The following is a 14067-nucleotide window of genomic DNA, read 5'->3' on the forward strand; positions in this document are numbered from 1 at the left end:
ATCCGTCTGACTTCATAGTTTTTCCTCTAACTGTAAGGAAAGACTCATATTTGGGAGCAAATATGACCGAGCTGAGGGGTTCTTCTTTAAATTCATGCCTACGTGCCTCCCTCACCTCACCTTAGTCGTGGCTCTGCAGGGTGTAATGAGCTATATGAGCAGATGTGTGTCTTAAAAAGATTATTCTGGCAGCAGCATTATAAATTCTCAGTATATCTGTGAATATAAATGTATTTTGTGTGCAAACAAAAGAGAAAAGTGAAAGAATCTCTTTAGAAACAAGGTGAATATTATCAGCCACGGTCTGCTGTACCTACAAGAGAGGGTGGCTCACAGCCTTGCTGTACATTGAATCACTAGGGCAGTTTACAAAATGCTGATGTTTGGGCCCTGTCCCCAGAGCTTCTGATTTACCTGAAATGATTCTAATGTGTGGCTGGATTTGAGAAAAACCAATTTAGTTACCAGAGGACCTCAGCTGTACTTAAAACTCTACCAAACAACAAGACACTTAACTTTGATGCTGGAAAGATACATTCACATGTTTCAGGATATGAAAAAGAACTCTTGAATTCCAAATGGTGGCATCCCTCACAGTGTCACCAAAGGCTAGGCAGTTGTAAAGGTCCCCTGGGCATCAGCCGCTGGATGTGTACTGTGAGCGCTGGTGTTCCGTCCAGTTCCCCCATTCTGTGAATCATGAAGGTTTGGGCAAGAAACTCAGTCTGACATTGTACCAAGGACATGTGTGTTTATCTGCCACAGCCTATCTCCTGTTGCATTTCAATGGCTCCTTCTACCTTCTGCAGTTGTGAAAAAGAGACTGGCCTATGTTTGCTATAAACTAACATGTAAATGCAGGAAAAACTCTTGCTTCAGTTGGGCAAATGCTTATTTTCAGAAGACCATATAAATGACAGAGATGAGAACAGTGAAAGGGTCAGCAGAGTGCATCCAAAGAGCAAGGGCTTTGACATCAGTGAGTCCAGCTGTGTGCTGTAGCTCTGCCATCACTGGCTGGATGGCACTAGAACAATCATCTAATCTCTCTGTGTTTTGGGCTGCATGTATGAAGATAAACATAATAATACCAACCTTGCAGGGTTCTTGCAGTCAATCTCAGTGAGGTCACATGGATTATAATCTGCATATAACTGCACATTGTCAGGCTCATAAATCCCTATCAAACATTAGTTACATAAAGAAATTCATGGTGGTGAGAACTCAGGAAAAGGAAGAGGTTGTTTTTAGGCTGCAGTAGTTGTATTTGTTGAATCTGAAGTTTTTCCCTTTCATCCTGAACTCCTTTTGTTAAAAAAAAAAAAAAAAAAAAAAAGAGTGCTTTTTGCATCTCCCTGACACTGTGGAGGACACCCAAAGAAAACATGATATTTTTCTTTTCTTTGCAAAAATGATACTTTTTTCAAGGTCCCACTCAAGTTTCCTCTTGTGGATGCATCTTTTCCTGACCACTCCAGCTCCCGTTCACTATTCTTTTGTCTGAACTCCCGCACTTTGATTGTGTCTAAGAGTTTTCCGGATGCTGTATTATTCACTCAGTAATTCAAGTGTATCACTCTGTCTCTCAGCCCAACAGCCTCTTGTATTCTTGTCCCTTCATCCCCCCTGTGACCGCGGAGCAATCCTTACGTAATTCACAGAATACAAAGGGGAGCCAGGTGACTTCTGGCTTCTGCTCAAAGTCGAAGCCTTCAACTTTCCCAGCAACTTGAGCAGAGGCCCATGAATTAAGACATATCTCATTGCCCTACATTCTTGGAGTACTTTCCAGTCACTGGTGCTATTTCTAGCTTCTAACTTTGGCTCTTACTTCTAACAAATCTGATTTCCTTCCACATATTTGGAGAGAGTGATTATGTCTTCTCTCAGGTCTGTTCCCTCCATAGGTACTGGGACACTTTCCCATACTGATGGCACCTGGGAGTGATGTGGCAGAGCTTCGCCATCACCTCCTGCAGCCTTCTCCCCCAAGCTACCTCCAGCTAAACATAGTCAAGACCATACTTTGCCATCACAGCAGTGACATAGGTTTCCTAGCTCTCAAGTGTGCCTGCAAGTCAAGTTCACTTTGATTGCAGCACCCAGCTCTTCCTTTGCAGAAAATCAGGAGCAGTCGCTGCTCTCTATTGCTTACAGCTATGCTTAACGTAATTTTCAAGTCTAAAACTATGGCGCACTCTGGAATGCTGTACCCTGTCAATCAGTACCCCTCTCAAGATACTGGTCCAGAAATAAGCACAATCGAGGGTATCGGTATGATATAGGAGAAAGATAGACCTGGGTTCAGATCTGCCTCTGGGTTCAGATCTGACTCAGTCTCAGGTTTCACCTCTGAAAAACTGGTTATTGCATGGATTAAAGGTAATGTGTATAAGGCACCTCGCACACACTGGGCCCTGAGTAAATAATTGTCTGAATATTTCTTATGTTATATTTCTTGTTAGTTTAGCAGTCAAGCTTATTATCTGTGATTCTCTTTGGTTGGGAGGTGAGTGTGTGTGTGTGTGTGTGTGTGTGTGTGTGTGTGTGTGTGTAAAAGAGTTGGACTTAGAGCAGCCTACAACAGCAGTGAATAATGAGCCACTGTTTCTTCTGGGAATGGGTCTTGGAAGGGAGCATTGTCGAGTAAGGAAAAAATGCATATTCTCTGTCAATAGATAAATCTGTCTTTCTGTCTTCATCCAAGTCACTAATGAAATATTAAACAGCACAGGGCTTATTAATGAACCCCATGATATGCCACTAGAAATACAACTCTGACATGATGTCAAATAATAATGATTACCTGGTAATTTAGGGGTCAAGTTGCTTTGGCAGGTGTCAATATCTCTAAATGCGTCATTACCATTCAGCTTACATTTTCTTATTTTCTTCACAAGAATCTCATGATAGACTTATAAACCAGTTGATTTATTTCTCATTAGTAAAGTGCTGGAATATAGAAGTCTTTATTGAATTTTTCTTTAAAAAAACTTCCTAACCTTTAAACAAGTAAACAAAACTTTAGAACTGCCATAGGTTATGGAAATGAGATGGATGTGGATACCCAAAAGGTTAACAATTGCCTTTTTAATAGATTTTTCTTTAAAATTTAGAATCTTGATAGAAGAAACTAATTTTAAAGAAACAGTACAGAAATGATCCCTCTGGAAATGTTTACTGTGAAGTCCAGAAGAGTTTTATAGGAAAATTAAATGGAAAGTGTTTCTCACTTCCTTCAGATTCTCACTCTTGGAATTTTAGCTGGTGTTCGGTGCTCTGCAAAGGGAGCCTTTTAAATGGAGGGACGCCACAAGGCATGATTCCACAGCCAGCATGGCACATTTCCTTCTGGGGCTTCAGCTATAGAGACATGCATTTCCATTTTTTTTTTCATACCGAGACACATCCAGAATCTATCTGCAAATAAACTCTGGGAATCATTAAATTAGCTGAAGACTCCTTTGGACGAATTCCTCAGAATCCATCTGAAGGTACATTGGCAACCCTCTCGTGCAGGGTTGCTCTGTGCAGCTTCAGACACATGATCAGAAATTGTTTCCAGTGGCGCAAACAGGACAAAATCCAGGGCCACCAGTCACTCACCCTCGCCGGAATCTTATCACTCCAGGATATGTTCTGTTATCTCGAGGATGATTACGAACCTCACAAACTAAAAATCAAAAAACAAACAAACAAAAATAACAGGCCTTTAATCAAAATTAAAGAAAAAAGAAACTTCACTGTATTTTGCGTGTGCGCTGGGGCAAGGGCTGTGGGTAAAAGCATAACTGAGAGATAACAGAGCCTGGGAGACAGTGGTTTAACTTCTCACCAGCAGTCAGACCCAGGGTAGCACTTTTCTGAGTTTCACTGTATGTTTATTGCTTTGTTTTCTTGTGAGGGGACATCTCCCTGACTCCCTGTCCCCAGCAGACACTAAAGGCTGACTAGTCTAGGCTGTGAGCTCCTTATAGGAACTTCAGCACGGCTCCTGGCACTTGGTAGACATTCAGTAACTGTTCAATGAATAAAGAAGTGAATAGAGACAGGAATCGTACCTTATTCGTCACCCTCCTTATTCTGTCCTCAATGAGCGGGACTCTGGCACACACCTACTAGGTGCTCAGTGAAAGTAAATGCTGCTGTGTGAGTGAAGTGCATGAGGCCAGTGCCTGGTGTGGCATTCGGAGGGGGATGGGAGTGAGGAAAAAGCAGCCTGACAATATTGCCATTTCTCTTCGAGCGTAGAAGCCATTTAAGTGAGTATGTGTTGCTTTTAGCTTTGTTTATTTAAAGACAAAACAAAACTCAGGTGGGACATGAGTCAGTGCCATCTAATCCAGGGGCAAGAAAAAGTAGAAAATAAGATTTTAGTAAAAAAATGAAATGTTTATGTCAGATTTTAAAGCTCGAGAGAATGGCCTTGTGGATTATGATTATAGTGGAACAGCTTGAGTATGGGATGTTGATTATGATAGCTTCGTAAAAGATTTTTTTCAGTCCTCTATTGTTTTCTTTTAAAACTTTGATGTCCTTAATTTGCAAACAACGCATGATTCATTGCCCCAATATGCCTTTTCCATGTTCCTCAGGTTGTGAATGTCAAAGGGGGCATGTCCTTTCTCGACGCGGTTACTCCCATGGATTATTACCCCGGATTAAATTTGGAAGGCTACCCTAACAGAGACAGCACCAAATATGCTGAGGTTTATGGCATTCCGTCTGCTCACACTTTGCTGCGGGGGACACTGAGATACAAGGTAAGAGGCTGTATTGAAGATGAAACACATTCCCCGTTTTGACATAAGAGATGTATATGCTTCATTCTTCTTAGTAATCAAAATAACTAAGATGATGAACCAGGTTGGAGTCTGTTTGGTCTGGACTGTTTATTGGATGTTTTAGGAGAAAACTCAAAATGGCTTGAACAAAAAGGGATTTTGGGGCTCATGAGGAGTAGGTGGCAGGCAAAAAAGATTAGCTTCAGGTGTAAGGAGTTTTGGGGGTCAATGACCTCACTGGGACTTGGTTTCTCTTTACCTCCCAGCTCTTCCTTCAGGTGCTGGCTGCAGTCCCAGGCTCCACATGATGGGTGGCAGGATGGTAGCAGCATCCTCAGCCTCTTAGGTTCAGATCCAGTGAGAATGAAAATGTCCATCTTCTTCATAGTTAAAAATATAATTTTCATCTCATTAGTCTTTGAGGTCAGTGGGATAAAATGTGTCAATCAGCTTCAGCCTCTGTTTTATATCCCTAAAGCTGAAATGTAGTCAGTGTCACTTTCCCAAGTGTGATGGGATACGTCAGACACTCTCCTGCACCTGCCTGTCGCCCGCTTGTTCTTGCGGACCCAGCCTGATATCACATTCCCACAGGCTCTTTCTTAACTCTTTCTCCTTGACTCCCCCACTCCACACCCGCGTCGATGGGAGCGTTCCCTCCTCTGTGCTCCCATAGCCCCGTGTTTACCTCTATCACAGCACCTGTAATATTCTACTGCCATGTAGTCATTATTCATTTGACTTATCTGACCTTTCCTACTGGATTGCAGTTTCTTCATGGGCGGGGACTGCATTTTTCATCTCTGTGGACTTGGCTCCTAGCACAAGTCTGACACACGGCAGCAATTTACTAAATGCTTATTGATGAATGAATACAAATGATAAATTCATTTCTGGAGGTCACCATAAAAATATATTTCTGAGATTAAGAAGTAGCTCGAAAATATCTCAGTGTTTTAGATGTTAAATAAAGAGATCTCAGGCACTTATCAGATCCTAGAAGCAAGCTCGGGGTATTGCTTTTTTGTTTCTTCTCTTTGTCGTATATTTTCATTGGGTTAGAGCAAATAAATGTGAGTTCTTTAATTAGTAACCTTTGAACAGTTTGAATAATACAATATTTTAGAAATGTGAAAATTACTAGTTGGCCATACTTAGATGGTGAAATACCCAATGGCTAACAGAAATTATTTCATATTTTAATACCTTTATTGCTTCCTAAGATAATTTCCCACCCTTCTCCTCCTCCTCCTCCTCCTCCTCCTCCTCCTCCTCCTCCTCCTCCTCCTCCTCCTCCTCCTCCTCCTCCTCCTCCTCCTCCTCCTCCTCCTCCTCCTCCTCCTCTTCTTCTTCTTCTTCTTCTTCTTCTTCTTCTTCTTCTTCTTCTTCTTCTTCTTCTTCTTCTTCTCTCTCTCTCTCTCTCTCTCTCTCTCTCTCTCTCTCTCTCTCTCTCTCTCTCTCTCATTGAAGTGGATACAAAGCCCCCTTATTTCTTGTTTTGGCTTTCCTATCCCCTCCACCCCAAATTTGCTCACAGGAGAACATGCCATTATAGTCTTTCTTCACTTCATCATCATTCAGCATCTGGTCATCTAGTCATTGGTTCTCTTTCAGCATACTGGAATCCTGGATTATGTGGTGAGGGCATGGGGATGAAGAACACACACACACACACACACACACACACACACACACACACACACATTTTCTATACCTACAGTCCAGCAGCTGAATAGACAATTATCATTTGTGTCAAGTGCCGTAATAGAGATATGTACAAAAGAATACAGAAATACAGAAAAGGGAGTGCCTATTCACCTAGGGGGCTCAGTAGGTACCCTGAGCTGGGTCTTAAGGGAGGACTAAACATTTCACAGGTGAGGAAGGGTGGCTCCCACAATCTAGGCACAGTGGCAGTGTGCACAGAGGCCCAGGTCCTGGAAGAGCACAGCATGTTTGGGGAGTAGTGAGTGGTGGAGATGATGATTAGTGAGTAGGCTAGGGGGACATATTAGGATGGACTTTATAGAATATACCAAGGACTTTAGCCTCATCCTGCAGACAGTGAAGGGTGCATGAGGAATTTTTATCAGTGATGATATTTTAGAAAAATCTCTTTGCTTCACCTCTTTTTCTTGTTCCCTATATGTATGAGAATAGTGGCTCTTAATTAGTAGAATGGATTATCTGTTTTGGGGGTTTATTCTGACAAGCTCATTCCATTGTGAGTGAAAACAGCTATTCTATTGCATACTGGTTTGCTGAACTGGAAAGCATATAACACAAGTAAGTTCGCATCCTTACTAGCAATACAAATGAATCTCTTCAATTGGTTTTCTTCTTGAATTGTAAAGGCAGATCCCCCTCTTCAAAAAAGATTTTTAATTTATTTTCTTTCAAGAGATAATTTTCATATATTTCTTAATAATTCTCATTACAGGGATATGCCAAAGCCTTGAATGGGTTTGTGAAATTGGGTCTTATAAACAGAGATGCATTTCCTGCCCTTGGACCCGAGGCCAAGCCTCTCACCTGGGTGAGTGACTCCAGAATTACACACTGTCCGCTGCTCTTCAGAAATACCTTCTGAAAAGGTTAGCTTTGAACTATAGTTGCTATAGTGGCTTACATGTAAGAGGATAAGCCCTAGCCCCAAAGTCTCCTTTCCCTTCGCTGTTGTGGGAGGATGGAGAGAGCATGGATGCTAACTCACTTGGTATTTCCTGCAGCAACTCTTACCACTCAATCATTCCCTCAGCCCTAGGAAGAGATCGACTTGCTCTCTGCACTGGGCTCTGGGCTCTGCCACTTGTTTAAGTGACAGAAATTAAGCTTGGGCTTCCTGAAATTGATAATTCAGGAGAGTGGCTGATGGTGTCACAGAACTGGATTCCCAGTCTGTGAATCCTATCAGTTATTTCATTTGGCCATGTGTAACCATGAGTAATTTGAGTTTTCAGTTACCAAGTTTATACCCATATCTGAGTCTTAGGGTTGGAAGGGGCTTTGGAGGCTAGGAACTGCACATAGAGCTTCCAACTACCTGGAATTAACTTGTTACTAGATAGTCGTCCAACTTAAATTAATGTTCCCGCAGAGTGAGAGAGAGGGGAGAGGGGGGAGGTAGATGGAGTACTAGAGGTCAAATATGTGGCGACAGAAAAAAATCTAATTATGGGAGGGGAATACACAATGCAGTACACACACACACACACACACACACACACACACACACACACACACCTACCTTACTATTGAATTGTATACCTGAAACTTACTGGATTTCATTAACCAATGTCACCAATGAATGAATGAATGAATGAATGAATTTAAAAAATAGATCATGTAAAAAATAAATAATAACTTTTGTAAGCAAAAAAAAAATTTAATGTTCCCATATTCCAATTGAAGTACCAGAAATTTGTCACAGGGAGAAAAGGATCAATATTGCTAATTCCAGTAAGTTTCCCAAAGAAACTTTGGTTATCTTGCTAGCCAGTTCCTTTTCAATTTAGTTTTTTGTGTGTCTGAGAATGTTTGCAATCTGTTTCATAAATGTACTTGTTGGGCAGGAATGAATAAGTATCCATGGGGTGAATCTAGGATTGAGGCAGCTGCATTGGGAAGGTTGGTATAGGCATTTTGGGACTGGCCCAAATATCTTGGTAGCTAAAGTCTAAAATAAGGGGTTGGCAATTTTATTTTATTTTTTTTTGTGAAAGATCAGATTGAAAATGTATTAGGCTTTATGGGCCATGCATCCTCTGTCAGACTACTCAATTCTGTCATAGACAATACATAAACAAATGAGCGAGTTCCAATAAAACTTTTATTTACAAAGCCAGATGGTGAGCCAAATTTGGCCTGTGAACTAGTTTGTTGACCCTTTAATCTGAAGCATAACTTCCTTGGGGAGCCTGGAAAAAAGTCTTATTTAAAAAGTAGAAAAAGCTATGACCAAGGAAGTTAAGTGTTCTTCCTTTGAAATTTTATTATCTGCAAGGTCTTTCTCATCTCTCGATTCTATAAAAGAACTCTGGTTGCTACTAGCAACCAGAGCAATAAGCTCTTTTCACTGTATCCTGGCCAAAATGGACTGCTGAAGAGTAAGGCAGAATGAGTGAAAAAGTAATGGAGAGAATATGCAAAAGCAGGAAATGTGATGGTAAATTTAATACTATCTGTCTAGTATTGATTTAATGTTATGATCCATTTGTGTTGTTAAATGTTCTGGAATACTATGCATTTATTGATGTGTGGGTGTGCACATGTACGTGTTACAATTTATTATTTCTAATTTAAATTTTGAGTTGCATTTGAGGTATAATGTCTTAAAAAATACTTTCTCAACTTATTTTTTATTTTATTAGGAATTGAGAATTTTTTATTTTTATTTTTTCTAAACAGAAAGAGCTCCTCTGTGATCTAGTTGGAATTCCACCCTCCTCCAAGTCTGATGCACTCAAGGAAGCTGTCCTTAAGAAACTAGGAGGGGACAATACCCAGCTGGAGGCTGCTGTATGGTAGGCACCCACCAATCAAATTAGAGCAAAATATTGGATCAATGGTTACTTGGTCTTTTCCTGTCAAAGGAAAGTCAAAACAGAGCCAAACATTGTACATTGTCTTTGATTAATTTGCTGCCCTAATGTTTGCCTATTGTAGAGAGATTATCATGTACCATGTTCATGTGGGGATAAAACCCAAATAAGGAGAGACATTCCATTGGAAATTCAGTTGGGGAATACTTAGTTTGAGACACTTTGCTACTCAATTCCCAAGAAAAGTGGGATATTTTTTTCTGTCCTGCAGGAGGTTCTCCAAGTCTTCCTGTAACTACTTTAAAACACTCGTTTACACGGCACTGGCACATTTTGCTGGTATCCCTAATGTGGGAGACCTAACCTGTAAGTTAGTCTCCTAAAAAGCTTTGCAACAGCATGGACTTCCAATGCGTCAGTTCTGCTCCAGGGGGAGCTGCCTGGGGGAGTCTGGGAATGATTCTAAAGGTTAAGACATTAATATTGTTATTTTTATTTCACGATTTAGGAGAGTCCTATAACTTGAACTGTCATCTTGTGATACTGCCCTTTTAAGGATAAATCCGAGAAACGCTTCCTTCTGCTTTCCAAGTGAGAATGTATATAGGACTTGAACTAATGCAGCCATCTCTTGTGTTTCTCAGGTTGGGCTTGCTTGGGAATGAACAAGTCCCTCAGGCAGAGTCTGTTGTGGAAGCGCTCTCCAAACATTTAGCCACAAAACTTTCATACGGTAGGTCATGGTCTTTTTACTAACTAACCCAGAGAATCATAAGATGTCATCAGTATGACTGAAAAATTAGATTGGAGGACTGAAGCCAAGTTGTAGGAGTGGGGAAGTGTAATGTGAGGGAAAGAAACTTGGGCTCTTTTTCCAGAGGGAAGAATAAGAGAACTATTAAGAATGAACTTGGGTAATATGGGAAAGGGAAAAAAGTATTAGTTTTACATTTAATTTTTAACTCATTAGGAAATGGTGAAAGGAGTGTTTTTATGAGAAAATCAGGTGACCTCTATAGCGATGTTCTGGTATCTGTGGCCGGGCTATGGTGATAACAACCTAGATAGAAGAACATGATCAGAGTTATACATTCTTTGGGTTTTTCACTTGGTCTTTGGGTGAAAAACTGGAATAGATAATTGTCTTAGAACCATATATAATTGTGAGAGCAGAAGGGCAGCAGCAGGAGATGAGATACGATATTGGAGTTGTGATGTTACTGGCATTTTAAAATATGTTTGTTTACTTTGAGGTCCCGGAGAGAAAGATATGATTGTGATGAGAGACAGCTTTGGAATCAGACATCCTTCTGGACATTTAGAAAGTAAAACTATTAATCTTGTGGTTTATGGAGACACCAAAGGCTTTTCAGCCATGGCTAAAACTGTGGGGTTACCCACCGCGATGGCAGCCAAGATGTTGCTTGATGGTAAGTTGTTTCATTGGAAGACTGAGTCTGTCTTCATATCTTTTCCAAATCATTCAGTGCCTGGACATCAAATCTCTGCTCTTGAGTTTGACACTGGCATTCATGAAAAGTGAGCCATCTCAGAAAAGCCAAGTGCTAGCTGACTGGAGGATCACTCTCTGGTGGTAAAAAGCATGGTCTTTGTAGTTAGACCTGATTTCTGCCCCAGCTCAGTCACAAGATGGCTGAGTGATGGGGTACAAGTTATACAGCATCTCTGAGCCAGAGTTTTCTCATTTTTCAAGAGGAGATTGCCAACTCTAATTTATAGGATGTTGTGATACTAAAGTGATATAATACATAAAGCTCCTACCATGTAGAGAGGCTGTCAAGGAATATTAATGCCTTCTTTTTTCTTTCTTTGGTTTTTCATATTTTGGGGGTGGTAACACTGAAATAGCTCACTTCAGACCTTTAAAAATCAAGACTATGTTTTATTAATCTTCATATCTCAGTATATTATCAGTACTCAGTAAATATTTTGGACAAAATGAACTCAAATTTCAACTCTCCACTTTACTCTTAAGATCACATACATGTTCAAATAAGCATTACTTCTGAATAATACCCCATTTGGCCCTTCTAAAAATGTGAGGGGAGTAAAAAACATCAAAGCATATCAATATCAAATAATGAGAAAACATATCTATGATAGCATTCCAGCTAACATCAAATTAAACCATGTACTTAGTTATTGAGGAAGCAGAGTGAAGAAGCGATCAGGGATGAGGTCATAATGGCATTTAAGGAAAGTGCCCAGACTTACTGTTTCAGCAAGCCTTATAGGTGCCCATGCCCAAATAACCAGACTGGTTTTAATTCATTCTGTTGGTGTTATACTTTTACATAAAATGACATCAGAAAATAAAGCAGACCAGTTAGGTTTACCTTACTTTCTTACTATACTATATTCTTGATCGTCTTGGCAGAAGTTTAATTGTTAAACATATAAATTCTGACACGGTCCTTAAGTGTTTTCGATTTAAAGTTAGTCCCTTTTCCTTATAGTGTATTGATTAAATAATAATTTAGCAAGGGACATTTAAGTAGCTGTTTTAAAAATGTCTAGACCTCCAACAATTCATTGACTCTGACTTTATGGATGACTGTCTGGAGACTTTCACTATTGAAATCAATCTTTAATACTACCTTTAAAATTATGACTGCAAGTTTATTTTCTTCCAGGTGAAATTCAAGCTAAAGGCCTGATTGGGCCCTTTTCAAAGGAGATCTATGGACCAATATTGGAACGAATTAAAGCAGAAGGCATTATCTATACTACACAGAGCACAACCACACTTTAATTGAGAATTACATTTTGTTTTTATCTTCCCAGGCAACATAGCTCTGAACTTTTGCGCAACAACCATTTTTGCTACTGTGCTGTTTTAAACTACGAAACATGATGTTTTTGAATAAGTCATTACAGTAGTGTTTTTGAAATATAAATGTCTATTTTAACATGAAAACATTTAAAACAGGAAATGCCAATTATAGGAACATTCATAATTCTATTGTGTATTTTTTCACATGTATGCAGAAGTGATAATGAGTTGTTAATTTATTGTGCAACTTTTTTCCTACAAGAATATATTTTCCTATACTCAGCAGATGCAGTTTTATCTTTTTGATGTAAAAAGCTTTCTCAATAACTCAGCAATGCAAAGGATCATAAGAGACTACTACAAACAATTATATGCCAATACACTGGAAAACCTAAAAAAATGAATAAGGTCCTAGAAACATACAATCTTCCAAGACTGAATCATGAAGAAATAGAAAATAGACCAATTACAAGTAATAACATTAAATCGGTAATTTAAAAACTCCCCAAAACAAAAAGTCTAGCTCCAGATGGCTTTACAGGTGAATTCTACCCAACATTTATGAAGAGTTGACACTTACTTTTCTTAAATTATTCCCAAAAAATTAGTGAGGAAGGAACACTTCCAAACTCCTAGGAATAGATTTAGACTCCAGAAATAACTCTCACGTTTATGGTCAATTGATTTTTGAAAAGGGCACTAAGACAATTTAATAGAGGAAAATAGTCTTTTCAACATATGGTGCTGGAACAGCTGGATATCCACATGTGAAGGAATTGGAAATAGGACCCTTACCTCACAGTTAAAATTAACTCAAAGTGAACCAAAGGCCTAGTTACAAGGGCAAACACTATAAAACTTTTGGAAAAAGTCATAGGCATAAGTCTTCATGATCTTGGATTAGACAAAGGTTTCTTAAGTAAATGTCACCAAAAGGGTGAGCAACAAAAGGAAAAAATACACAAATTGGACAGTATCAGAATTAAAACTTTTGTGTTTCCAAGGATACCAGAGGAAAGCAAAAAAAAAAAAAAAAAAAAAAAACAATCTACAGAATGAGAGAAAATTTTTACAAATCATATATTAGATAAGGGAGGAACTTTTATTTAGAATATATAAAGAATTAATATAACCAAATAAAAAGACAAAGATCCTGATTTAGAGAAATGGACAAAGGCTCTGAATTGGCAGTTTCCCAAAGAAGATGGATGAAAGTCCAGTAAGCACATGAAAAGGTGCTCGACATTATTAGCCATCAGGGAAATACAAATACGAAATCAAACTTATAATACCATACCACTTCATGAAAAAGATAATAACAAATCTTGGTAAGGATGTAGAGAAATTAGAACCCTCATAAACTGTTGGCAGAAATGTAAAATAGTACAGCCACTTGGGAAAACAGTCTGGCAGTTCTTCAAAAGGCTAAACATAGAGTTACTACATGACCCAGCGATTCCACTCTTAGGTATATGCCAAAGAGAAATGAGAACATATATCCGCACATAAACTTGTAAACAAATATTCATAGCAGTATTATTCATAATAGCCAAAAATGAAAACTAGCAAAATGTCTGTCAACTAATAAATTGCATAAACAAAATATGGCATGTCTATACAATGAAATAGTATTTGAAGTACTGACACATGCTACAACATGGATAAACCTTGAAAACATTATGCCAAGTGAAGGAAGTCAGCCAGAAAAGGCCACATATCATATGATTTCATTTATATGAAATGTCTAGAATAGTCGAATCTCTATATAGAGAAACTAGATTAGTGGTTGCTTAGGGCTGGCGGGTTTAAGGTGAGTGAGAGTGATAGCTAATAAATTTGAGATTTCTTTTTGGTGATGAAAATGTAGAGTTAATTGTGATAGTGGTGGCACAACTCTGTGACTATACTAAAAATCACCGAATTGTATACTTTGTGTAAATCGTATGAA

The 14067-nt window shown here is 39.1% G+C and overlaps 1 protein-coding gene across 6 annotated transcripts in view; it reads left to right on the plus strand.

The window, feature by feature from the left end:
- AASS (aminoadipate-semialdehyde synthase) overlaps positions 1-13166 on the plus strand; it is a 52383-nt gene extending 39217 nt beyond the window's left edge. For 3 of the 6 annotated variants that reach the window (XM_036230983.1, XM_036230984.1, XM_036230981.1), the window contains 6 exons: positions 4596-4763; positions 7225-7320; positions 9192-9307; positions 9970-10058; positions 10579-10788; positions 10823-11948. In XM_036230983.1, the coding sequence (XP_036086876.1) occupies positions 4596-4763; positions 7225-7320; positions 9192-9307; positions 9970-10058; positions 10579-10788; positions 10823-10923 (780 nt within the window). In that variant the 3' untranslated portion in view covers positions 10924-11948. Of the gene's footprint in view, positions 1-4595; positions 4764-7224; positions 7321-9191; positions 9308-9969; positions 10059-10578; positions 10789-10822; positions 11950-11979 lie in introns of those variants that run through there. The other 3 variants (XM_016125180.2, XM_036230985.1, XM_036230982.1) reach the window with 3 other exon arrangements.
- The last annotated feature ends 901 nt before the right edge of the window (positions 13167-14067 follow it).

The sequence above is a fragment of the Rousettus aegyptiacus genome, unplaced genomic scaffold (assembly GCF_014176215.1).
Source record: "Rousettus aegyptiacus isolate mRouAeg1 unplaced genomic scaffold, mRouAeg1.p scaffold_m13_p_13, whole genome shotgun sequence".
NCBI classification, from domain to species: domain Eukaryota; kingdom Metazoa; phylum Chordata; class Mammalia; order Chiroptera; family Pteropodidae; genus Rousettus; species Rousettus aegyptiacus.